The 25,703-nt window shown below is 36.5% G+C and overlaps 1 protein-coding gene across 1 annotated transcript in view; it reads left to right on the top strand.

Annotated features, from left to right (window-relative positions):
- Nucleotides 1-23,023, top strand: part of LOC127846533 (flap endonuclease 1-like) — a 64,272-nt gene extending 41,249 nt beyond the window's left edge. Inside the window, exons 9-12 of the mRNA XM_052377889.1 lie at nucleotides 9,076-9,162; nucleotides 12,867-12,931; nucleotides 13,328-13,448; nucleotides 21,950-23,023. Of these exons, the coding sequence (XP_052233849.1) occupies nucleotides 9,076-9,162; nucleotides 12,867-12,931; nucleotides 13,328-13,448; nucleotides 21,950-22,012 (336 nt within the window). The 3' untranslated portion in view covers nucleotides 22,013-23,023. The remainder of the gene's footprint in view (nucleotides 1-9,075; nucleotides 9,163-12,866; nucleotides 12,932-13,327; nucleotides 13,449-21,949) is intronic.
- Nucleotides 23,024-25,703: the final 2,680 nt, after the last annotated feature.

The raw sequence follows: 25,703 nt of genomic DNA on the forward strand, positions 1-25,703 counted from the left end.
GGACTGGGCAGGCAAAGTTAGATAACTCTGGCATGCATTTTGACAGAATTATGTGCCCTTTTTATACTTAGAAAATTGACAATTTTGGTTAAGTTTTGTGTTTAGGTCCATTTTATTCCTTAAGCATCAAAGCTATTGCTTTCATACTTGCAACACTTACTAACTATCATAAGGGGAATGTGCAGGCAAAGTAATGTAACTCTGACTGGCATTTTGACAGAATTATGTGCCCTTTTTATACTTAGAAAATTGAAAATTTGATTAAGTTTTGTGTTTAGGTCCACTTTATTCCTACAGTATCAAAGCTATTGCTTTCATACTTGCAAGATTTATGAACTATCATAAGGGGACGGTGCAGGCAAAGTTATGTAACTCTGACTGGCATTTGGACGGAATTATGGGCCCTTTATACTTAGAAAATTGAAAATTTGGTTAAGATTTATGTTTTGGTCACTTTACCCCTAAAGTATCATAGATATTGCTTTCATACTTGGAACACTCACAAACTATCATAAGGGTACAGTAAAAGGACAAGTTGCATAACTCTGGTTGTCATTGTTACGGAATTATGGCCCTTTTTTGACTTAGTAACTTTTAATATATGGTTAAATTTTGTGTTTCGATCCACTCGAAGTATCAAGGCTATTGCTTTCAAACTTCAAATACTTACATGCTATCATGAGGTTACTGTACCTGGCAACTTGAATTTTACTTTGACCTTTGAATGACCTTGACTCTCAAGGTCAAATTATTAAATTTTGCTAAAATTGCCATAACTTCTTTATTTATGATTAGATTTGATTGATACTTTGATGAAACTACTCTTACCTGACATACCACAATAGACTTCACCCAAACCATCCCCCGTGCCCTCCCCCCCCTCCCCCCCTACCCCCCCCCCTAATTTTTTTTTTTTTTTTTTTTTTTTTTTTATAAGATCATCTCACAAATGACCACCACACCCTCACACTATACCCCCACCCCACCCCCCCCCCCCCCCCAAATTTTTTTTTTGATTTTTTTTTTTTTTTTTTTTTTTTTTTTAAGATCATCTCACAAATTATCACCACACCCTCACACTATACCCCCCCCCCCCCCGATTTTTTTATAATTTTTTTTTTTTTTCGCTTTTTTGGAAGATAATGTAATAAATGTCCACAACCCCACACTATACACCCCTCTTCACTCCACTCCTCCCTCCTTTGTGATTGAAAATGAGAGTCCCTTCACCTTTAAAAAGAAAATAGATGAGCGGTCTGCACCCGCAAGGCGGTGCTCTTGTTCCTTTAGGAATATCATGTCTCCATTCCACGTGTGATGGTTCTTCTTATGGCATCCACACATGTTGCAGTCACCGAGCCGTAGTTGTATACGAACACTAGTTCGTTTAACATTCAGGCTTCGGGATAAGCTGTTCTTTTCTCCACTACGACTACAAGGACACTTATGCCTATTAATACTGATAATCTACCGTTGTTTTCCGGTTAACATTATCAGATGACTTCGTGGATGGTCATTCTTCTGCACCAGATATTTCCATTCTGACGCAGTTATATTATACCGGTCCCGATCACCGGACATCGGTCACCATTCATCGGTCATATCACCGATCACTGATCACCGGTCAGAATAAGTGATGTCTCATCGCCATCGGATTGGATTTTTTTGGCATGATCTTCTTTTCCGAGCAGTGCTTGACATTGATAACAGACCATATGGATTCCACCATTTTTCGGTCTTTAACTGGTAACGTCACCGGTCATATTATGACTGGTCCGTTCACCGGGCTACAGTTACCGGTCATTGACCGGTCCGGTTCGGTCACCACTTACCAATTACCGGTATTCCACTGTGTTTTCATCGGTCAATTTTTAGTATCACGGATATCGTCTACATTACATAGTTGTATACCCCTGGCTATGATTGTATTGAATACTATATTTTATGGATTCAACAATCTACATGACTTTTTGTGTTTTTCAATACTGATGTTCTACTGGCGACGGTTACCAAATCATGCTATATCTGTTATTTGTACTTCTATCTCAACCGGCTACATGCAGACTACTGGTCTTGCAGATAGATCGGCTGAAGTGGGCTCGGAGACTAGCATTGAGGTCGAACATTACTATTTGACCTCTATTAATTTATGTTCGAGACCCGAAGGATGAATTGATTTAAACGCCTTTACCTGTCGGCTACAGACTTTGCAGTCAGTGTCACGGAACAGTTGGGACACATTAATGACGCTAGCAGGATTAGCAAGACGACATTTGTATCGACTTCTGCTTTTCTATTGCTCCTACGGCAGTGCATATTTTCAAGCTACTGGAATCAACAAGAGTTCTGATACAAAGGATTGCCTATCAGATTGACCGCATAGCGGCTACAGTCTTGTAGATGGCTTAGGACCTATTGAACTCAGATCTTAGATCCTAGGATCTGGAGGGACCTCATCTTAAAGTTATTCTTCTATTACACTTCTGGCCATAACAGGCCGTCTTCCTATAACTGGTCGTATTCCTTTCGGAATTCGTCCCGGTTAGAAGTCTTGAAGCAAATGGATTAATCAAGTCAGAATTTAAGACTTCCATGCATTCTATCGGCAAGCGTGGACCCGCTTAAGGTTACCCCTAGGGTTTTCACCTTTTTCTGCCATCACACCTCCGATTCCGGAGGTACCACTATCAATCATATTTCCGTACTTCGCAAATCGATGACTTGGCGACCTGTATTATCCATGATTTTAAAGGCGCCTGTTATTGGTTCAAGAAGAGGCTATATTCTGTAGATAGGTCATAAACTTATAAGTGTTAAACACTGTCCTATTCTACCAATTTTCAAGTGTGTTTGGAGTGGGAAAGTTCGGCTTGCCGTGGTTTCTTTGCCCACCCATCCTTGACAAATGGTTCCGGTCACCGGTCGGTATTTACCGGTCCGGTCACCGGTCCTTCTGCTGAGACGTCTTTTCTTACGTCCGTTTCAGCTTTATTTTTAAGATAATTGTATTAATCTCGGGATTATTTAATGACACAGATTTCCATCTTTTTGTCATTATTTACCATTATTCAGTGGTGTCTAGTCTAGAAGATTATCTTGGCAAGAATATAGTTTATTCTACCACAACCTTCCTTACATCTTATACAGATGTGAGCAGATAAGGTTATGGACGATCACATAGAACAACGTATCTTGATTGTTTCAATTATGTGGTATCCTAACGAATATCACCTGCACATCTACATCTTGAAAAGCGAAAATTCTTTTTAGCTGTTTTTCATTTACAACACATTTTCACGATTCCTTTGTGATGGTTTCAACTATCACACATCGGTCGTGGTTTACTTACAGACACGGAGGTGATCATATTATCACTCCTTGTAACTGGAAATCAGGAACTTATTCGTTCTTTGCAAGAACAACAAATTTTCTCTATCGTCTTTCTCATACCAGTTCGTCTCAACGCCCTGTTGGACGTTTTGTCCTGCAGTTCTTTCTTTCGAATTATTTTTCCGTTGGGTTCAATAATGTAATTGCGCATGCGCGGCAGTGAAGTTGCAGACGAGTTGCATGGTGTACATAGTATATCAACGAATGTTGTTTATCATCAAACGCTAGTTATTAGCGTTATGCGATCGTATATCGCAGTGTATACCGGTATGCTGAACAACGTCAACAATGCAGTTCACAGAAATCGATCCAGCAGGGTGTGCGATTGTTATACATTCGTCCATTGACATAAACTGGAATATCTTGCCTTCTTGGTGAGTTTTTGCAATAACTGAGTTTTTGCCATAATTTCATGAAATATACTTAATGAACCATGGGATTATGGTTCTACGACCTTTTAAGTCTCCTGTACAATTATTTTCAGGAAACTTCTTCACAGGTCAAATATCATATCTCACTGAGACATATTTTTACTGATCCAAACATGTGCCACTTCATGTCTGGCCATTAATAACTTTTAGTTATCTCTACAGAAGAACGTTTTTCTGTTAGAGTTTCAATCCTTGTTACTTGTGCAAGGATAATTCCATCAGAACTGTATAAGGTTCTATGGAAATTCATTTTTTACTGGGTAATTGAGAGCATAGTTATTACCTTAATCACTCTGCTAGATACATAGAGGTTTTTCTCATCTTTTTCTTGATTATAAGAAATTTGTTCTTTTTTTCATCAAAGGATAGAGATTATGCTTTCGTATACCTTGTTTTGTGTAAGTCATCGCAACTCTGTGCTGTCTTACCTATTTTGGAACTGATCCAAACTATGGAACGTCAACACTATGTTTTTCGTTCCTTTACCTTTTTAAGCGGTTTTGACTTGTGTAACATGTTGGGATGCTTAATGAGCTCCCTATGAACCTTTTTCATCAGGCTTATTAACAGTTCCAATATAATTTTAAGACGGTTTTCCTTCTTATTATGGCTTTTACCATACGAAGAATTGAAATTCATGCTTTTTTTGTTGAATACGACCAATTCCAGTTGGATCTATTGTCGTTTTCACTTTGTTGTGTCAGCCAGGATTCCTTGCTTAATATCAAGTCCTCTATATGGCTTCTACCTTCAAGTTTCCAAGTTTTCTTAAACTGGTAGTCATGAAGATGAGGATAAACTTCTTTGGGCAATCAGGGCTTTGAAGTTCTATCTCAGCAGTGTTAGTCAGAAGTCCATTCGAGGTTCTCAAAGACACTCTTCATTTCCCAAAAAAAGGGGGGGGGGGGAGATGTGTCTGCGGCTTCTATTTCTCGGGGTTAGACCTCGACTAAGGAAAGTTAATCTTATCCTATCTAAGGATTCATTCCTTTTTAGGATCTGACTGCATGAATTAAGAGCTCTGTCTGTTTTGTGGGCATATATTAATCACACCCCACTTTTTGACGTGCTCTAAGCTGTTTACTGGAGGAATCCGACCACCTTGTAATCTTTTTATCTTCGTTTTCTGAAGTGCCAACAATACAATTTGTATACGTTTGGGCTTGTTGTGGTTTCACTAACGGTAGTGTCTTCTTTATGACATAGACATATTACTCTGTCCGAGAAGTCATAATTAATACCGTTTTAACGAAGATTACTTGATATCATTAGCTGATAACCCTGTTTATGGGTTCTACTGTGTTGGGAAAATATATACGAACCTTCCACCGCAGCTGCAAAATCAGCATACGTTAACAGGTCAGTATTTATGACATTAAAACAAATTTTTTAAATAAAATTCATTTTAATTATTAAAATTAACGGACCAACATGAGCAAAACAAATTTTTTAAATAAAATTCATTTTAATTATTAAATACTTACCTGTTATCGGTAAGTCCCACCTCCCACCCCGCTATTCGATTAATATTTTTGTATATATATTGAAAGAATATTGAGGGTTGGTAACCGATTTTTGGCTAGGTTGCATTGCACTATGTTTAACCTGGCCTGTGTTGCGGTATTGAGGTGGTGGATTCCCAGTTAAAATTCCGGATGAGTTATTTCCCCTTGGAAAGTATAAGCATACGATAACAGGTAAGTATTTAATAATTAAAATGAATTTTATTTAAAAAATTTGTTTTGCTCATGTTGGTCCGTCCGTCCACCAGATGGTTTCCGGATAACTCAAGAGCGCTTATGCCAAAGACCATGAAACTTCATAGGTACATTGATCATGACTCGCAGATGACCCCTATTGATTTTCAGGTCAAAGGTCAAGGTACCGATGACCCGAAATAGTAAAATGGTTGCCGGATGATAACTCAAGAACGCTTATGCCTAGGATCATGAAACTTCATAGATACATTGATCATGACTCGCAGATGACGCCTAATGATTTTCAGGTCACTAGGTCAAAGGTCAAGGTCACGATGACCCGAAATAGTAAAATGGTTTCCGGATAACTCAAGAACGCTTAGGCCTAGGATCATGAAACTTCATAGGTATATTGATCATGACTCGCAGATGACCCCTATTGATTTTCAGGTCACTAGGTCAAAGGTCAAGGTCCAGGTAACTTGATATAGTAAAATGGTTTCCAGATGATAACTGAAGAACGCTTATGCCTAGGATCATGAAACTTCATAGGTACATTGATCATGACTCGAAGATGACCCCTTTTGATTTTCAGGTCAAAGGTCAAGGTCACGGTGACCTGATATAGTAAAATGGTCTCCAGATGATAACTCAAGAATGCTTATGCCTAAGATCATGAAACTTAATAGGTACAATGATCATGACTCGCAGATGACCCCTATTGAAGTAGTAAAATGGTTTCTGGATGATAACCCAAGAACGCTTATGCCTAGGTTCATGAAACTTCATAGGTATATTGATAATGATTCGCAGATGACCCCTATTGATTATCAGGTCACAAGGTCAAAGGTCAAGGTCACAGTGCCAAGAAACGTATTCACACAATGGCTGTCAAGGTCACTGTGACTCAACTTAGAAAAATGGTTTCCGGATGATAACTCAAGAATGCTTACGTCTACAATCATGAAACTTCATTGGTACATTGATCATGACTCGCAGATGAAATAATGATAAAACTTGACCAGGATGTTTGTCTGGACAATATCTAGGTCAAGTTCGACATTTGGTAAAGATTGAATGAACCGACTCCTCTCAGGTGAGCGAACTATGGCCATCTTGGCCCTCTTGTTTAGTTTTTTTTCAAAGCGGGGTTTTCATAAAGCTGCACATTTACAGTGGTGGAAGTTCAAGGTCAAGGTCATCCTTCAAGGTCAAGGTCATCATTCAAGGTCAAAGGTTAAAAAAAAAATCAAAGTGGCGTTCTCATGAAGCTGCACATTTTGAGTGGTGGAAGTTCAAGGTCAAGGTCATCCTTCAAGGTCAAAGGTTAAAAAAAATATTAAAATTTCAAAGTGGCGTTCTCATGAAGCTGCACATTTTGAGTGGTGGAAGTTCAAGATCAAGGTCATCCTTCAAGGTCAAGGTCATCCTTCAAGGTCAAAGGTCAATAAAAATTATATAACTTTCAAAGCGGCGTTTTCATGAAGCTGCACATTTTGAGTGGTGGAAGGTCAAGGTCATCCTTCAAGGTCATCCTTCAAGGTCAAAGCAGTGTTTTTTTTCAGTTTTGGGGGAAGGGGGTCGGGTCCCCTGGGAGGGGGAAAATTTGCGCGTAAATGGGGAAAAGGGGGAAATTTCTATGCTTAGCTAGTAACAGTACAAATTCAAGTTTTAACACTATAATTCACCATACAGAGGGAAAAAAACATAATTCGAACTCTTTTATTCATTAACATGTTATGTTCAAAGTTCAACATTTCTGGGCTTTTCAGCGAATTTATCAATTATTCTGGTGACCTAGCTTCTCTTCACCAAGTCTCTCCGTGTGCAGACAAAGTCTGATCAGGGACTTCAGTGTAGCTTCCCCAAGCCTGTTACTCTGTGGCGTGCAAAGCAGGTTGAGCAAACTAAACAGTCTTTCAACACTCTCTTGACCGGACGTTTCTGGCGTTTCACTGCCGGCATTTGAAGACTGACTTTTAAGTTGTACTTGTTTGAAAAGAATATCAACTTATTTTTAAGTTAAAACAGATTTGTCAATTTTTTTACGATAGCTTTTGTTGTTGTGCGACATGTTGGAATACGTATGGTTTGCGGTAGATGTCGTAAAGCGAAAGTCGTGATAGTGAACTACGTACGGTTTGCGGTAAAGGCGAAAATAAAGTAAACACGCGGATGCAGTTCAGGAAAATTGTAGTCAATTCGTAACGAAAGACGTATTTAAATGAGGTATTGATTAAAATTGAATAGCACTTCCGAGAGGGGAATTTTAAAAATATTTGGGGGAAAAATATATACTCTAAAGATGGGGGAATGGGGCCGAATTACGCCGAATATTTCATCCAAAAAAAACACTGCAAAGGTAAAAAAAATAAAAAATCAAAGCGGCGTTCTCATGAAGCTGCACATTTTGAGTTGTGGAAGTTCAAGGTCAAGGTCATCCTTCAAGGTCAAGGGTCAAAATAAATAAATTTCAAAGCGGCGCAGAAGGGGACATAGTGTTTCTGACAAACACATTTTTTGTTTAACATGGTAAAAAAAATAATATTTATTTATTTTATTTTTGAAGGACTGCCCAACCAACCATCCCACCCAAGCTATTGCTATCAAACTTGAAATAAAATTTAATTAGTTTGTTTTATGTCTTTACAAATGTTCACTAGATTGTGGAAAATATACCTGAACTCAATATTGTCTATAAAGTACAAATTTTTTAAAACATAAGCGATCAATATGTTTCAATTATGGTTCTCTTCCACTTAGAATATGACATATTACCTTGAACTTATTGAATATGAAAAATTTCCCCATGATGGCTTACATTTTACTGTCAAGCACTCGAATAGTCGAGCGCGCTGTCTTCTGACAGTTCTTGTTAATAGTAATACTTACCGGTATTTACGAAAATTCAATTGGCGTATCCCTTATTTCAATGTCAAACATTCTCTCATTGTTGATCAAACTTTGCCAGAATGATATGATGACAATATCAAGGCCAAGGTTGAATCTCTATAAGTGTGTCAAAATCACTAGATCTTAAAAAACCTTGTTACCACTCTAGAAAGCATAGGTAGGACTTGAACTTGATAAAACTGTTTCAGAATATTAACATTGACTAATGTAGCATGTTAACATTTACATAATCAAGGCCACATTCGAATTTGGGTCATGTATCATGTATGTCTAAAATTAGGTTACCAGATAAAGTTGTAGAAGCACTTTGTAACCACAAGCAGCCACATGTCTGAACATTGTGCTGTTAGATTGTTTTTGTTTGTTATAATAACCAATAAATGTAAAAATAAAATGGACTTAGCACTGGTCAATATCCATTTTATGCTGTTAATTTACTCATAAGATATAAAAAAACACACGAAAGAATAAAAAACATTACCGGGCAACGACAATTAGGCATCTCGCTGTGGGTTTCAAGGCAACTACCCAATAAAGACTGATAATTTTATGTGAAAAAGTTGTTTGGTCAGATATTTTAGTTGAAAATAGAGATAATTAAAATTCTTAGCAGGCACTCTTATGTTGTACACTGCTCTCTACAGAAGTACACGGTACCTGAGGACTGGATGTACAAGGAGGCCCGGGAACTCTTCAAGAACCCAGAGGTGGCAGATCCAGACACTCTGGAGGTGAGGCTCGTCATTTATTTGTATTTGGTAACATAAATGTGTGCACTATGAACAAATATAACAATTGCTAGGTGTCAGTACACTTATTTTTGTCAGGCTGGCTAGCTCCGTTGGTGAAGTTCATACTGATTTTTGAGGAAAAGTTAGAAGAAATGGATTCAATTCCCATGCTAAAATAATATGTTTTTTCTCTGATAATAACTTTTAATTTCCCCTTTCTGATTAAGTGGGACCAAATTACAACAAATATGTGTTTGGTTAAACCGTTTTATAAAAATTATCAATCTCAATGTAAGTTTAAGCATAATCTTATGAGCATTTTAATACCCCCATTACCATCTGTCTGTCTGTTCCAAAATTTCATCCGATCTTCACCAAACTTGGTCACAAGTTGTATCTAGATGATGTATAGGTCAAGTTTAAATATGGGTCATGCCGTGTCAAAAACTAGGTCACAGGGTCACTTAGTGTGTTTTAAACAGAAAGTTTGTCCGGACCATAACTATGTCATTTATCGTTAGATTTTAAAATAACTTGATGCATTTGTTCACCATCATGGGACGGTGTGTTGTGTGAAAAAAGTACATCAACATCCCAAAGGTCAAGGTCACACTTGGAGTTCAAAGGTCAAATGCATGTCCGGGCCATAACTTGATCATTTATTGTGAGATTTAAAAATCATTTGGCAAATTTGTTCACCATCATTGGACGGTATGTTACGCAAAAGAATTACGCCGATATCTCCAAGGTCATGGTCACTTTGAGTTCAAAGATAAAAAAATTGCCATAAATGAACTTGTCTGGGCCATAACTATGTCATTCATTGTGAGATTTTAAAATCATTTGGCACATTTGCTCACCATCATTGGACAGTGTGTCGCGCGAAAGAATTACGTTGATATCTCCTAGGTCAAGGTCACACTAAGTTCAATGGTAAAAAATGGCCATAAATGAGTTTGTCTGGGCCATAACTATGTTGTTCATTGTGAGATTTTAAAATCATTTTGCACATTTGTTCAGCATCATTGGCCGGTGTGTAGCACGAAAGAATACCGTCGATATCTCCAAGGTCAAGGTCAAACTTTGAGTTCAAAGGTAAAAAATGGCCATAAATGAGCTTGTCTGGGCCATAACTCTGTCGTTCATTGTGAAATTTTAAATTTATTTGGCACATTTGTTCACCATTATTGGATGGTGTGTCGCACGAAAGAATTATGTTGATATCTCCAAGGTCAAGGTCACACTGTGAGTTCAAAGGTCAAAAATGGCCGTAAATGATCTTGTTCGGGCCATAACTTTGTCATTCATTGTGAGATTTTAAAATTACTTGGTACATTTGTTTACAATCATTGGACAATGTGTCATGTGAAAGAATTACGTCGATATCTCCAAGGTCAAGGTCGCACTTGGAGTTCAAAAGTGAAAAATGGCCATAAATGAGCTTGTCCGGTCCATTACTATGTCATTCATTGTGAGATTTTAAAATGACTCTGTACATTAATTTTGTTCACAGTAATTGGACAGCGTGTCATGCGAAAAAATTCAAGAGTTCAAAGGTCAAAATGGCCATAAATAATAATGGCATAATAATTCTTAAAAATTACCATTTAGATTTTCTTGTTTTGTGAAGATAGCTTGCAAAATAGTTCCGAGTCAATGCGGCATGTGGGGGTATATGTCACGTCTGTGACAAAGCTCTTGTTGCTTTTGATAAATGTGTTTAAAAAAAAAAAATATGTGAAAAAAAGTGAAAAAAAACACCGGGGCTTGACTACAATTTTAGAGGATTTTTGGTAAGAATTCTTGTTCTTGTGTCACAGAGTTACAAATATTATTATATTATTATTTGATTTTTGATTGAGTACATTATAAATTCATACAATACAATAGTTACAATTTCAAAGATATGAAATTGATTTCTGTGAATATGTTTGAATATAATTTCTTTGTCTACTGAATTGCAGTAAAAGGTTACTTGGATCCACATGTTTAACTTGATATTGATTACATTGTGTTAGTTACAGTCTTGGAAGTCTTCTCATGTTAGATTCACACTCAATATGCAGACTGTATGCTGACTGTATGCTTATCAGCTCTAGCTATAAATAATGACAGTGACTAAAGATTCTTAGACTAGGTGCTAATTAATTACAGTCTTATAGAACTAAGGAAGTAAGGTACTGTATGTTGGATGAGAGATAGATAGGATTGGTCAATGAGATGTGTGGGTGTGACTTGGCATTAAGGATCTGTATGATCGATGGATGAATGAGAGATAGGATTGGTCAGTGAGATGTGTGGGTGTGACTTGGTTCTAGGGATGAAAGGGTTTCAATAGAGTGACAAGTCAAGTTTTATGAAAGTAAGAAGTAGAGGTCAGTAAGAGAAAAGTTAGAAAGTGAATTACAAGTTAGAGAGAGACAGTTGGAAATAGGAGGATGGAATTTGTTAAATAAGATCTGATAAGAATGTAATAGAGTTAAGAAGGAATGCTTAAGAATGCTATATAGGAAGATGGAATTTGTTGAAAATTATGTGAACTATAAATGAATAAAAGAGTAAACGCAGAAAGCGAGTTATGTTATGCCATTAATAACAAGATTTCCCCCGGTTACACTTGCACATAACTTAAAAAGTGATTGGCAGTCATTGAAATTCAGATTTAAATCTACAAGCAAGTCGGGCTAGTACTATGGGAATTTGAACAAGCCCGAGTCAGATTTTACTAGCCCAAACATTTTTGTTAAAAATGCAGATAAACATAACATAAAACATCCAAAGAAGCATTCATTTATTCAATCATAGAATACAATACAAATCTCTTATTAATTTCATCCTCATCCAAGTTAGCTTCCTCGTCATCTCTGCCAGCCTCTTTCAGATCCTGAAATAAGAAGAAATTAATTTCACACACGGATTTCAATCAAATCACAACTATAAATATATACATAAAGTTTAGGTAAAAAATTAGCAGAAATGTATCCCATATATCCATGTGAGAGAGAGAGCTAACCTAAACCACCAGAAAATATATAAGCAATTAAGTGCCAGGTTATTCTACAAAAAGCCAGTTGACAAATGCGTCAATCACAGTTACCCCAGATTCGCATTCCTGAACGACGTACTTGAATGACAACTGTTCGGCCATTACTCTCTGTGTCCCGAACGCAACGCAAAACATTTATTTTACATAATAGTAATCCGGGAACCACAAAACCATGCGCTTTATGTGCAGTAATCCAATTATCGGCTGATTGTCCAGCACGTGTGCGCAGTGTCTTAAAACATAAGCGGCTGTTGATTAAAGCGGCTCAAAACTTTGTTTACAAATATTGAAAATGAAAGTGGAACTCGTTTTCTGTTTAATGAATTGTACAAGCACGTCGGGCTTGTAATATTGGATTTCCTACTAGCCGGAAAGAAAAAATACTAGTTTTTTGCTGTCGGACTAGTGCGAATTTTGACGACTGGATTGGTCATGACATGTTTTCTATGGCCGTTTTTTTCTCCAATTTTTCTGATTCAGGTCAGTTATTGGCATAATTATCTGCCCTTAGGATACATAGGGAAAGTATGATAATTTTAACTGACCTTTATTATGTGACTGAAATACTGTTGGATACAGTTGAAAATATAAATAAGTAAAGTCTGTTGTTATCTTAAACTCGTAACTACTAAATTTTATATGTAATTTGTGTTCACAGTTGAAATGGAGTGAGCCAAATGAGGAAGAACTGATTGAATATATGGTGTCACAGAAGGGTTTTAAGTAAGTTCTATCAAACCAGAATTGAATATATTCCAATGCTAAGGATGCATTTGTTCTTTGAAAATCGTATTTTGAGTTAAATTTGAGTTTTGATGTATATCTTGATATGATTGTTGATGATTACTCATTTAAATATCTTTTTTTGTTTTAATCCTTGTGATTTTTAATAATTTATAACAAGATTATTACATCCTTACATTTCTTCTTTGAACTCCATAGCAGATTCCATCATCACCAAAAATGAGACTTGATTTAAGATTGCTTTTCATAACACATGGTGTCCACTTTAAATCACCCTGTGCACTCAGTGCAGGCCAATACAGAACACAACTTTTTACCTGCAGTGGATTAATGTAAAAAAAAATAGAATAAATAATAATAATTCCTTTTTTGCAGTGAGGACCGCATTCGTAGCGGTATAAAGAAGCTGACAAAGGCACGGTCAGGTAGCACCCAGGGACGGCTTGACGGCTTCTTTACAGTTCTCTCCACGTCCTCAACTACGCCAAAGAGAAAGGTAACAAGGGGATTGTTAACTATTTAATTAATGTGTAGGCAACGCCGAAATACAAAGATAACAAGTGGATGGTTTACTACGCAGTGAATTTGTAGACCATATTTAAAAGAAAGGTAACTTGTGGATAGTTTGCTAGCCGGTGAATTTATAGACCAACTTTAAGAGAAAGTTAACAGTGGATTGTTCGCTAGCTAGGGAATTTGTAGACCACGTCAAAGAGAAAGGTATACACAATGGAATCTTTTACTAGCCAGACATTTTTAGACCATTTCAAAGAGAAATGTAAGGATGGGATTTGTTGCTTGCATATATATATTAAGTATATAAAAAAAGCTAACACTGGGCTTGTTTACTATAAGCTATTGAATTTGTGGACCACTTCAAAGAAAAAGGTAACAATTGTTTACTAGCTAGTGAATTATTAGAGCACACCAAAGAGAAAGATAAAAAGGGGATTACTTGCTAGGCAATGAATGTCTAGTCTACATCAAAGAGAAAGGTAATAAGTTGTCAGGGAATTTGTAGACCAAATCAAAGAGAAATTTAACAAGGGGATTGTTAACTAGCATGTGAATTTGGAGGCCACACAAAAGGAATGGTAACAAATGGATTGTTAACTAGCATGTCAACTTGTAGATCACACCAACAAAGGTCACAAGGGGATTGTTAATAAGCCAGTGAATTTGTTGACCACACTAAAAAGAAAGGTAATAAGTGGAATGTTTACTAGCAAGTGAAGTTGTAGACCACTACAAAAAGAAAGGCAACAAGTGGATTGTTAACTAGCCAGTGAATTTATAGACCTCACAAAATAGACAATCCCAGAAATAGATAACTCCTGGATTACCGCCCCTGAATAATCGCATGGCATGTATATGATTTTGCGCCTCAATCGCAGATGTTTTTTTTCAAGACCATTGTCTTGCTGAAATTGACAATCCTTAAATAACGAAGAAAAACATCACGTTTAGTGCTCAAGTTTTAAGTGTTTATTTTAAATCTAAACTTTAAAGTGAGCATTTAATAATTTTTTTTATACGTTATGTAATTATGCCCCCCTTCGAAGAAGAGGGGGTATATTGCTTTGCTCATGTCGGTCGGTCTGTCGGTCCGTCCACCAGGTGGTTGTCAGATGATAACTCAAGAACGCTTGGGCCTAGGATCATGAAACTTCATAGGTACATTGATCATGACTTGCAGATGACCCCTATTGATTTCGAGGTCACTAGGTCAAAGGTCACAGGTGAAGGTCGCAATTACTGGAAAAAGGCATTTTAAGGATTCAGCATGGTTCAAACAAGGGAAACAACTACCGTTTATGCATGTTCTTTTTGTTACAGCATTTGCCTCCCTGTAATATATTTAAATTTTACCAAATGAAAGGCTAAGGCCTAAATTAAAATTGAGTTTGTTTGCCCTTTACCGACCGACCCACTTTTTACCCCCCGACCCAAAAAATTTTATTGCGATTTCTGAAAACTTATTTTTTTTATTTTCGTTTTTTTCGACGATGATAAAAGAGCCGAAAGCAATATTTATTCATGCGCGTATTAATATCCCTGTTTATTATTATCGCCCCTGACCGATCTAGGTCGCTCCGATGGTTGGAATTTCATACGCCCCAGAATAGACAGTAATGCAAGCGTCTATAACCAGCATCGCGATCGGCGGTGTTCCGTGAAAATTGCCGAACGACATCATACTTAACCATTGGTTCGCGAAAGTAGTCGGACATATACGAGTTTACGTTCGTTGTACACATGTTGTTAACGTGATCCAAGATGGCCGACAATTAAAAGAAATAACGATGCTCAGCGAGAACAAATAACTATCGAATTTACGACGGACATCATATAATTAGTATCGATTAAGGAAAAGAGCGTGTCATTCTACGATTGAGCATAGGTTTTAGATACAAATAAAACTCTCTTTTTTTTGCAAATGTATGAACTGAATGTCACAGAACAAGTGATGAAGTGTTTGAAAATTGGAATGCAGTCTACTCGCAAAGAAAAATACATCTAACAGTTACAGGATTTTTTTGTCGAAAATGCAAAATAAAAGACAAACATGATTTGATTTATATGCAAGTGGATCTGTGTTTAATCAGATTCATGTGCATATTCTGCTTTATTATGTTTGCCACATTGAACAGTTTACTGTAATGGCATGTTAGTGAAATGGATATGTAAAGGTAAACTTATTTAATTTATTAATGTCTCTTAGCTAAATACATCGACAACACTCAAGTATATATGTTTAAAGCGTTAGTATATCCACAAACTGAAACTAACACCCACTGTCCTACAGTGGGACTAACCACCCTCTCCCCCGTTGCGCCTACACCGAAAGGTCCTGCAACGTACCTATCCAGATCCAGAATTTATTTCCCCAAATCAAGTTTTCATGCTTATGTTAGTTGCAATAATACAACTCCCAGCTATTGACCCTCTGAGCTGTACGTATGTACTCATAAAAGCTCAGAGCATTCAAGAAAAAATAATGCTTTATAATAATGTTCAGTTTGCACTTTTATGAATTTACTTTTCCATGCTGAGATTATGCACTAACCGGTCAAACACTTAAAATTGAGGCCTGTAAAAACTTCAACAGGCCTGTGAATTGTTTCTCCTGGTAGGCAAGTCTGGCCTGTAAAATGTGATGGTCTTTCGCCACGTCTGAATTTTTCCATTTTGCATTTGAGCAATTAAAATCATATAATGAACAAATATTTGATGTAATAACACACAAGCATGCATTTGATATTAATATATGCAAGAAACAGCAAACAAGATAATGTTAAGCTACATAGGGCTTCGTACACTGCAACAGTGCTTTAATAAAAGTGTTTTAAATATTCATAGACTATTAGTGTATTAAAAATATAATTTCTCAAATAAAATAAAATAATTTTCCTACCTACCTACCCACCTGTAAAATTTAGGGTCGGTAAAGGGCAAACCAACAATATTTTAATTGTGGCCTAACTGCATTTTTGTAATGCATTGTATCAACCACCACCACCACCAATATCACCACCACCACCACCACCGTTGTTCACAGTGACAAAAAACGTATTCACACAATGGCTGCTACTACAACTTATAGCCCATATAGGGGGGCATGCATGTTTTACAAACAGCCCATGTTTATCGAATTTAATTGGAACTATTAAATTTCTTAAGGCTCCATATGTGTAATGTGAGAACATTTTTATCGTAAATTTATATTTTATTAAGAAAACAATATAAAGCAGGAAATTAGTTAAGTAAATATTGAGAATAACACAATCAGTTTTTTGGGGGGGCTATAGACTTTGATTGTAAGAGTGAAATGTTATTTAAATAATACAATAAAAATAATGTTAAAGGGACTGTCAACCACGACGACGTAGAAAAGCAAAGTTGTAAAATACCATATTTTTTTACAATTATTAGTTTATATTGATTAGAATATCACGATTTGTATATTACATTACTTGAAAAAAGTTGTTAAGTTTATATATTTTTGCTTTATTTGGTATTAAATTTTACTGGGTATGTCTACCAGGTAACTATCAGTTAACTATAAATAATGCCAGTAGATTGATCATCATCATCACGTGGTAAACCCAGGAATGCTAATTGTGCATGCGTAGTGAATTGTATATATTTTATATAGAACATGATCAATCTACTAGCGTTATTTATAGTGTGTATATCGTTATGTCACCCTTTTCGCTTATAAATATCTTCAGACCAAATTTAGTAAAAATCACAAACTTTATTTTGGCTATTGATTTTTGCATTACCTTTATAAATGAGACTTAAATAAAAAAAATATTAATAACAAAATAATGGATGTTAAGAAAAACCATTATATGTACTATTCAATGAAACAAGTCTGCATCGGTCTTGAATCTTATTATTTTTCTTAATGAGTACCTCCGGAACCAGAAGTTTTTACACAGAAATTTTAAACAAAGGCAGATATCTGATTTTCAATAAAATTGTGTACCTCGGCAATAAATCTTTCAAAGTTTCTTAAATGATACCTCCGGAACTATTAACGCTCAAAATCACTAAGTTTACTTCAGACTTTAGTTTAGATGCGACTATAACCTCTAAAAAGGATATTCGAATAATTACATTCAATAAAGAAATAATTATGTTTTAAGCAAAAGCATAACTGAAATGAGTACATGTACTTAAAAACCCAGCTATTTAGGCTTTAAACATTACATGTTGTCAATGAATATTTTTGTAGAGACACATATGTTAGAATTCAAGCATTCATTATTTTTAGTTAACTTTTGTTTTTTAAAGCGAGATTATACAATTTTGTAAAATATTTATTAATTTATATAAAATGTGTATAAAACTTATTAAACATATATTTCAATATAAATTAAAATAAAAGTTAAGAAGAACATGTGTCGAAAAATGGGAAATAAACCAGATATTGAATTCTTAAATCAAAAATGTCTGTACAGTTGAATTCGCCTGGATGTAAATCATGCATGTACGATGTGAATCTAAATTTAGTTGTATGTTACATTATACCCCCACAAACGAAGTTTAGGGGGGTATATAGGAGTGAACTTGTCTGTCGGTCGGTCGGTCCGTATTAAGTGTCCGCTCTCTAATTCAAGTAGTTTTCATCCGATCTTCACCAAACTTGGTCAGAAGTTGTATCTAGATTATGTCTAGGTCAAGTTCTAATATTGTCATGCCGGGTCAAAAACTAGGTCACGGGGTCACTTAGTGCATTTTAAACATTAAGCATGTTGTCCGCTCTCTAATTCAAGTAGTTTTTATCCAATCTTAACCAAACTTGGTCAGAAGTTGTATCTAGATGATGTCTAGGTCAAGTTTGAATATGGATCATGCCGGGTCAAAAACTAGGTCACGGGGTCACTTAGTGCGTTTTAAACATTGCCATGTTGTCCGCTCTCTAATTCAAGTAGTTTTCATCCAATCTTCACCAAACTTGGTCAGAAGTTTTATCTAGATGATGTCTAGGTCAAGTTTTAATATGGGCTGTCGGGCCAAAAACTAGGTCACGGGGTAACTTAGTGCGTTTTTTAACATTCAGCTTGGTGTCTGCTCTCTCATTCAAGTAGTTTACATTGATCTTCACCACGCTTGGTCAGAAGTTGTATCTAGATGATGTGTAGGTCAAGTTTGAACATGGGCCATGCCGGGTCATAAACTAGGTCACGGGGTCACTCAGTGCGTTTTAAACAAGCATGGTGTCCGCTGTTTTTTGTGAAGACAACATGCAAAATATTCTGTGTCAATGCGGCATGTGGGGATATTCATCACGTCTATTACAAAGCTCTAGTTTTAAATTCCTGCAACAATATCTATTCATACGACACACAAACACTAACTAAAAACACGAATGCTTCGTTTATTGTAGGAAAATATGTATGAAATATTATCATCACAATCAGCTCGAGGTGCTAATTTGTCTTTGCTGCATTTTATGAAATTCGTCTTCAATGAATAACTTTTCTTGCCTATTTAGTGTTATTGTAACATGTTTTTTACATATATTACCATTTAACACATATAACAAATCATATAATCTCACTGGATGGATTTTGCTAAAAAATTTAAAGTTATGTGACCTTAATTTTAGGATGTTAAGAAATTTTGGCACTGACAAGTTTTGACACAATTGTTAGTCTGTTTTTATGCCCCCGGATCGATAGATCGGGGGTATATTGTTTTTGTTCTGTCTGTCTGTCTATCTGTCTGTCCCAAAACTTTAACCTTGACTAAAGTTTGATAACTTTTGCAATATTGAACATACCAACTTGATATTTACCATGCATGTGTATCTCATGGAGCTTCTCATTTTGAGTGGTGAAAAGTCAAGGTCAAGCTCATCCTTCAAGGTCAAAGGTCAAATATCATTGTATTTTTCTTTCCTTAAACTATTCTTCGTTAAAGTTTTATCATAACCTTTTAATATTGAACACAGCAACTTTATATTTTGCATGCATGTGTATCTCGTGGAGCTGCCTCATTTTGAGTGGTGAAAAGTCAAATTCAAGGTCATCCTTCAAAGTCAAAGGTCAAATATCATTGTTTTATAATTATCATTATTTTATCATAACTTTTTCAATATTGAACACAGCAACTTCATATTTGGCATGCATGTGTATCTCGTGGAGCTGCTTATTTTGATTGGTGAAAGGTCAAGGTCTTCAAGGTCAAAGGTCAAAAATTAAAAAAAAAATCATTTCTCCATTCAATCTCTTACTAAATTCTCATTGAGCTGCACATTTTGAGTGTTGCAAGGTCAAGGTCATTATACCCCCATTACCATTGGTTATGGGGACTATATAGGAGTCACTTTGTCGGTCTGTCTGTCTGTCCGGAAATTTCATCCGATCTTCACCAAACTTGGTCAGAAGTTGTATCTAGATAATGTCTATGTCACATAAATGATGATTTGAATATGGGTCATGCCGGGTCAAAAACTAGGTCACTGGGTGCGTTTTTAATCGAAAATTTGTCAGGACCATAACTATGTCATTAATCGTTAGATTTTAAAATGACTTGGTACATTTGTTCACCATTATGGGACGGTGTGTCGTGTGAAAAAAGTACGTCGATATTTCAAAGGTCAAGGTCACACTTGGAGTTCAAAGGTCAAATGCTTGTCCGGGCCATAACTTTGTTATTTATTGTGAGATTTTAAAATCACTTGGCAAATTTGTTCACCATCATTGGACAGTGTGTCGCGCGAATAAAGTACGTCAATATCTCCAAGGTCACTTTTTGCGTTCAAAGATAAAAAATGGCCATAAATGAGCTTGTCCGGACCATAAATATGCCATTCATTGTGAGATTTTAAAATCATTTGGTACATTTGTTCACCATCATTGGACGGTGTGTCAGGCGAAAGAATTACGTTGATATCTTCAAGGTCAAGGTCACACTTTAAGTTCAAAGGTCAAACATGTCCATAAATGAGCTTGTCCTGGCCATAACTATGTCGTTCATTGTGAGATTTTAAAATCATTTGGCACATTTCTTCACCATCATTGGACAGTGTGTCGCGCGAAAAAATTAGGTCGCTATCTCCAAGGTCAAGGTCACACTTTGAGTTCAAAGGTAAAAAATGGCCATAAATGAGCTTGTCCGGGCTATAACTATGTCGTTCATTGTGAGATTTAAAAATCATTTGGCACATATGTTCACCATGATGAGACGGTGTGTCGCGCGAAAGAATTACGTCAATATCTCCAAGGTCAAGTCACACTTTTAGTTCAAAGGTAAAAAATGGCCATAAATGAGCTTGTCCGTGCCATAACTATGTCGATCATTGTGAGATTTTAAAATCATTTGGCACCTTTGTTCACCATGATTTGACAGTGTGTCGCACGAAAGAATTTAGTCGATATCTCCAAGGTCAAGGTCACACTTTTAGTTCAAAGGTCAAAAATGGCCATAAATGAGCTGTCTGGGCAATAACTATGTCATTCATTGTGAGATTTTAAAATGACTCTGTACATTAATTTTGTTCACAGGCATTGGACATCGTGTCATGTGAAAGAATTCAAGAGTTGAAAGGTCAAAATGGTTATAAATGATAATACCATAATAATTCTTAAAAATCGCCATAAATTAGATTCTCTTGTTTTGTGAAGACAGCATGCAAAATAGTCTGTGTCAATGTGGAATGTGGGGGTATACGTCACGTCTGTGACAAAGCTCTTTTTCTTCAAGGTCAAATATATGGCTTCAAAGCGGCGCAAAAGGGGGGAATTGTGTTTCTGACAAACACATCCCTTGTTTCACTATGTAATATATAGTTCTGAAAGTGTGTATTCAACTCCTAACTGCTTTGCGGTGATCGCTGAAGCTTTCACAGCTTAATGTTTAGTGTTTAGATGATCGATATGGAAGGAATTTTAATTGCGACCACTTTAGGCTATTTGTCAATTTGCCTTACATAGAAAATATAACGTTGATTTGTCCTTATAGGCATTGTAGATGCCTACGGGTCCTTGACCCATTTCTAGTTTATGGTAGACCAGCAGAATCAGTTGAAGAGAAGATGGGCCAGTTATTGCTTAAACTAGGCCTTTAATATAGTTAAGTTTATGACATAAGCTTCTCATGTAAGATGTACACATATTTGTTACGACATAAGCTTTTCATGTAGGATGTACATTGACATAAGCTTCTCATGTAGGATGTACACATATTTGCTTATGAGTCTTCTCATGTAGGATGTACACAAGTTTATGACATAAGCTTTTCATGTAGGATGTACACAAGTTTACGACATAAGCTTCTCATGTAGGATGTACACATATTTGCTTATGAGTCTTCTCATGTAGGATGTACACACATTTGCTTATGATCGAGTCTTCTCATGTAGGATGTACACATATTTGCTTATGAGTCTTCTCATGTAGGATGTACACATATTCGCTTATGAGTCTTCTCATGTAGGATGTACACATATCTGCTTATGAGTCTGTAATTTTATTTACATTACAGGCAGAGGACACTAAAGGTTCTGCAAAGAAGAAAGCAAAGGGAGGATTTAAGAAACCGAAATGACGATGCTGACCATGGATTTGGTGTCTAAGCTACTGTGCTTATTATACTAAAAAGAAAATTCTTTATAAAACAGTTAACATGAATTGAAAATGATTATATTATGTTTCACACTCCTTGACCTTAGATCATCTGTGATAAATCTCTAACACGATCTGACAAAATTGTTTTTTACGTATGCTAAAATAAGATTTAGAGATGAAGTTATATTTAAAGATTTGTTAAATAAGACGAAGGTTTGATTGTCGTCTAAAACTCTCTTGTATGCTGATTATGCTCTCAAATAACAGGACAACTGATATTTACTTATGTAAAATAATGCATTATCAGTGCAGTATGTTTGGAACCCTAATATGTTTACCCTTGATACATACAGTATTTGTTGTCTTTATATTTCATTGTATGAACAAAACAACTTGAATACAATTTTTAATTGATGGTTGTAATCCCAGCGATTTTTGTCATTCCCTAACTATCAGCACCTCAGAAATGTGTGTATCTGGCTTATCAGCACCGAATTAAATTATCAACCAGAACAATCGGCAAAGTTACAGATTCAAAAAAATGTATCAATCTAGCAAATTTATTTTTATAATGTAAAGCCATAATTAAACGAACAGTTTCTATCAGCATAGCATCAATTCCTTGAAGATATCATAATGTCAGTTTTTCACAAGCTGATGTTACCATATTAAAAAAAAGACCATTCTATGAAGTAGGTATGGTAATTGCATGGGGCTGCACGTTATCAGATGGCAGTTGAAAATAGACGAAAAATAGGGGAAATGTTATTTGGGAGCCGATTGTCTGGGGTGAGAAATAACTCTGGTTCCAATTGTCCTGGTCGACAAATATACAAGGTTCCGATTGTCGGGGAATCAAGCAAACTAACACAGGGAGCAGATTATCCGGGTGCGGTTTGTCTGGATACATTGCCTCAGATATTATTGGGTTTGTTTATTGTAGCGGTGTTGATGTAGCAATTCTGAAATAAAATAAAGCTTAACATTCACAGTTGGCTTTCAAGTACATGTATTCCCCCCCCCCCCTCCAAAAAAAAGGTGGGTCTTACATAATATGGCCTACGTGGACTTGTTTACTGCTGTCCCTTTCCTTGTAGACAATTCATTTATTATGCCCCCCTTCGAAGAAGAGGGGGTATATTGCTTTGCTCATGTCGGTCGGTAGGTCGGTCGGTCGGTCCGTCCACCAGGTGGTTGTCGTATGATAACTCAAGAACGCATACGCCTAGGATCATGAAACTTCTTAGGTAGATTGATCATGACTCGCAGATGACCCCTATTGATTTTGAGGTCACTAGGTCAAAGGTCAAGGTCACGGTGACCCGAAATAGTAAAATGGTTTCCGGATGATAACTCAAGAACGCATACGCCTAGGATCATGAAACTTCATAGGTAGATTGATCATGACTTGCAGATGACCCCTATTGTTTTTGAGGTCACTAGGTCAAAGGTCAAGGTCACGGTGACCTGAAATAGTAAAATGGTTTTGGGATGATAACTCAAGAACGCATACGCCTAGGATCATGAAACTTCTTAGGTAGATTGATCATGACTCGCAGATGACCCCTATTGATTTTGAGGTCACTAGGTCAAAGGTCAAGGTCACGGTGACCCGAAATAGTAAAATGGTTTCCGGATGATAACTCAAGAACGCATACGCCTAGGATCATGAAACTTCATAGGTAGATTGATCATGACTTGCAGATGACCCCTATTGTTTTTGAGGTCACTAGGTCAAAGGTCAAGGTCACGGTGACCTGAAATAGTAAAATGGTTTTGGGATGATAACTCAAGAACGCTTTTGCCTAGGATCATGAAACTTCATAGGTAGATTGATCATGACTTGCAGATGACCCCTATTGTTTTTGAGGTCACTAGGTCAAAGGTCAAGGTCACGGTGACCTGAAATAGTAAAATGGTTTTGGGATGATAACTCAAGAACGCTTTTGCCTAGGATCATGACACTTCATAGGTACATTGATCGTGACTCGCAGATGACCCCTATTGATTTTCAGGTCACTAGGTCAAGGTCACAGTGACAAAAATCGTGCTCACACAATGGCTGCCACTACAATGGACAGCCCATATGGGGGGCATGCATGTTTTACAAACAGCCCTTGTTAAATTCAATATCGCAATTTTCAAGAAAATAAAGTGGTTTCAATGGGAAGTAATTATTTGTCACTAATCACAGAATTATAGTTATTTCTTTGAGATGGAATTTATGCTTACGCTGACTGAAGAAAAGTCATCAAATTTGATTCATATCTGTAACCTGACCATTAGATATTTTTATTAAGCGTTAAGTATAGATAACTCATATTTTGAACAATATATTATTATAATAACAAGTTATATGCGAAAGAACTTACAAATATTATATCTTATTCGTCTGGTTTTGATTCTCCATTTCTAGATGTGCACCTCACTATAAGTAACAACCAAGTACAGACTTGTCTGGACAATACACGTGATGATTTTTTATACCCCCACAAACGAAGTTTAGGGAGGTATATAGGAGTGAGCTTGTCTGTCAGTCCGTCCGTATTAAAGGGGCCTTTTCACAGATTTTGGCATTTTTTTTAACTTATTCATTAAATGCTTTATATTGATAAATGTAAACATTGGATCGTAAAAGCTCCAGTAAAAAATCAAGAAAAAAAATAAAAAAAGGAAAAGAACATTGCCCGGAGCAGGTTTCGTACCAGTGACCCCTGGAGTCCTGCCAGAGTCCTGAAGAAAAAAACGCTTTAGCCGACTGAGCTATTCCGCCGAGTACACATGCTGGACGTATTTTATACCTTATAAAAGCAATCTTCGTAGTTTCACAAAATTTAACGACAAAAACAGAACTCTCCAAATTATTCAATCGTTTCGCGTTGCAACGCTTTATAATTTTTAGGTTTTAAAATCGTCAAAAGATGCATATAATGGCTATATTAGAGCATGGTTAATGTTCAGTATTACTGTTTCCTCACAAATATCATAACTAAAACAAAAACTTACGAATCTGAAACAACTTTTTTCAATTTTGTCAATTTACCAAAGCGTGAAAAGATCCCTTTAAGTGTCCGCTCTCTATTTCAAGTAGTTTTCATCCGATTTTCACCAAACTTGGTCAGAAGTTGTATCTACATGATGTCTAGGCCAAGTTCGAACATGGGCCTTGTCGGGTCAAAAACTAGGTCACGGGGTCACTTGGTGCGTTTTAAACATTCAGCATGTTGTCCGCTCTCTATTTCAAGTAGTTTTCATCCGATCTTCACCAAACTTGGTCAGAAGTTGTATCTAGATGATCTGAAGGCCAAGTTTGAACATGGGCCTTGCCAGGTCAAAAACTAGGTCAGGGGGTCACTTAGTGCGTTTTAAACATTCAGTATGTTGTCCGCTCTCTAATTATACCCCCACAAACGAAGTTTAGGGTGGTATATATGAGTGCGCTTGTCTGTCTGTCTGTCGGTCGGTCCCTATTAAGTGTCCGCTCTCTATTTCAAGTAGTTTTCATCCGATCTTCACCAAACTTGGTCAGAAGTTGTATCTACATGATGTCTAGGCCAAGTTCGAACAAGGGCCTTGCCAGGTCAAAAACTAGGTCACGGGGTCACTTAGTGGGTTTTAAACATTCAGCATGTTGTCCGCTCTCTAATTCAAGTAGTTTTCATCCGATCTTC

The sequence above is a fragment of the Dreissena polymorpha genome, chromosome 9, assembly GCF_020536995.1.
Source record: "Dreissena polymorpha isolate Duluth1 chromosome 9, UMN_Dpol_1.0, whole genome shotgun sequence".
Classification (NCBI taxonomy): Eukaryota; Metazoa; Mollusca; class Bivalvia; order Myida; family Dreissenidae; genus Dreissena; species Dreissena polymorpha.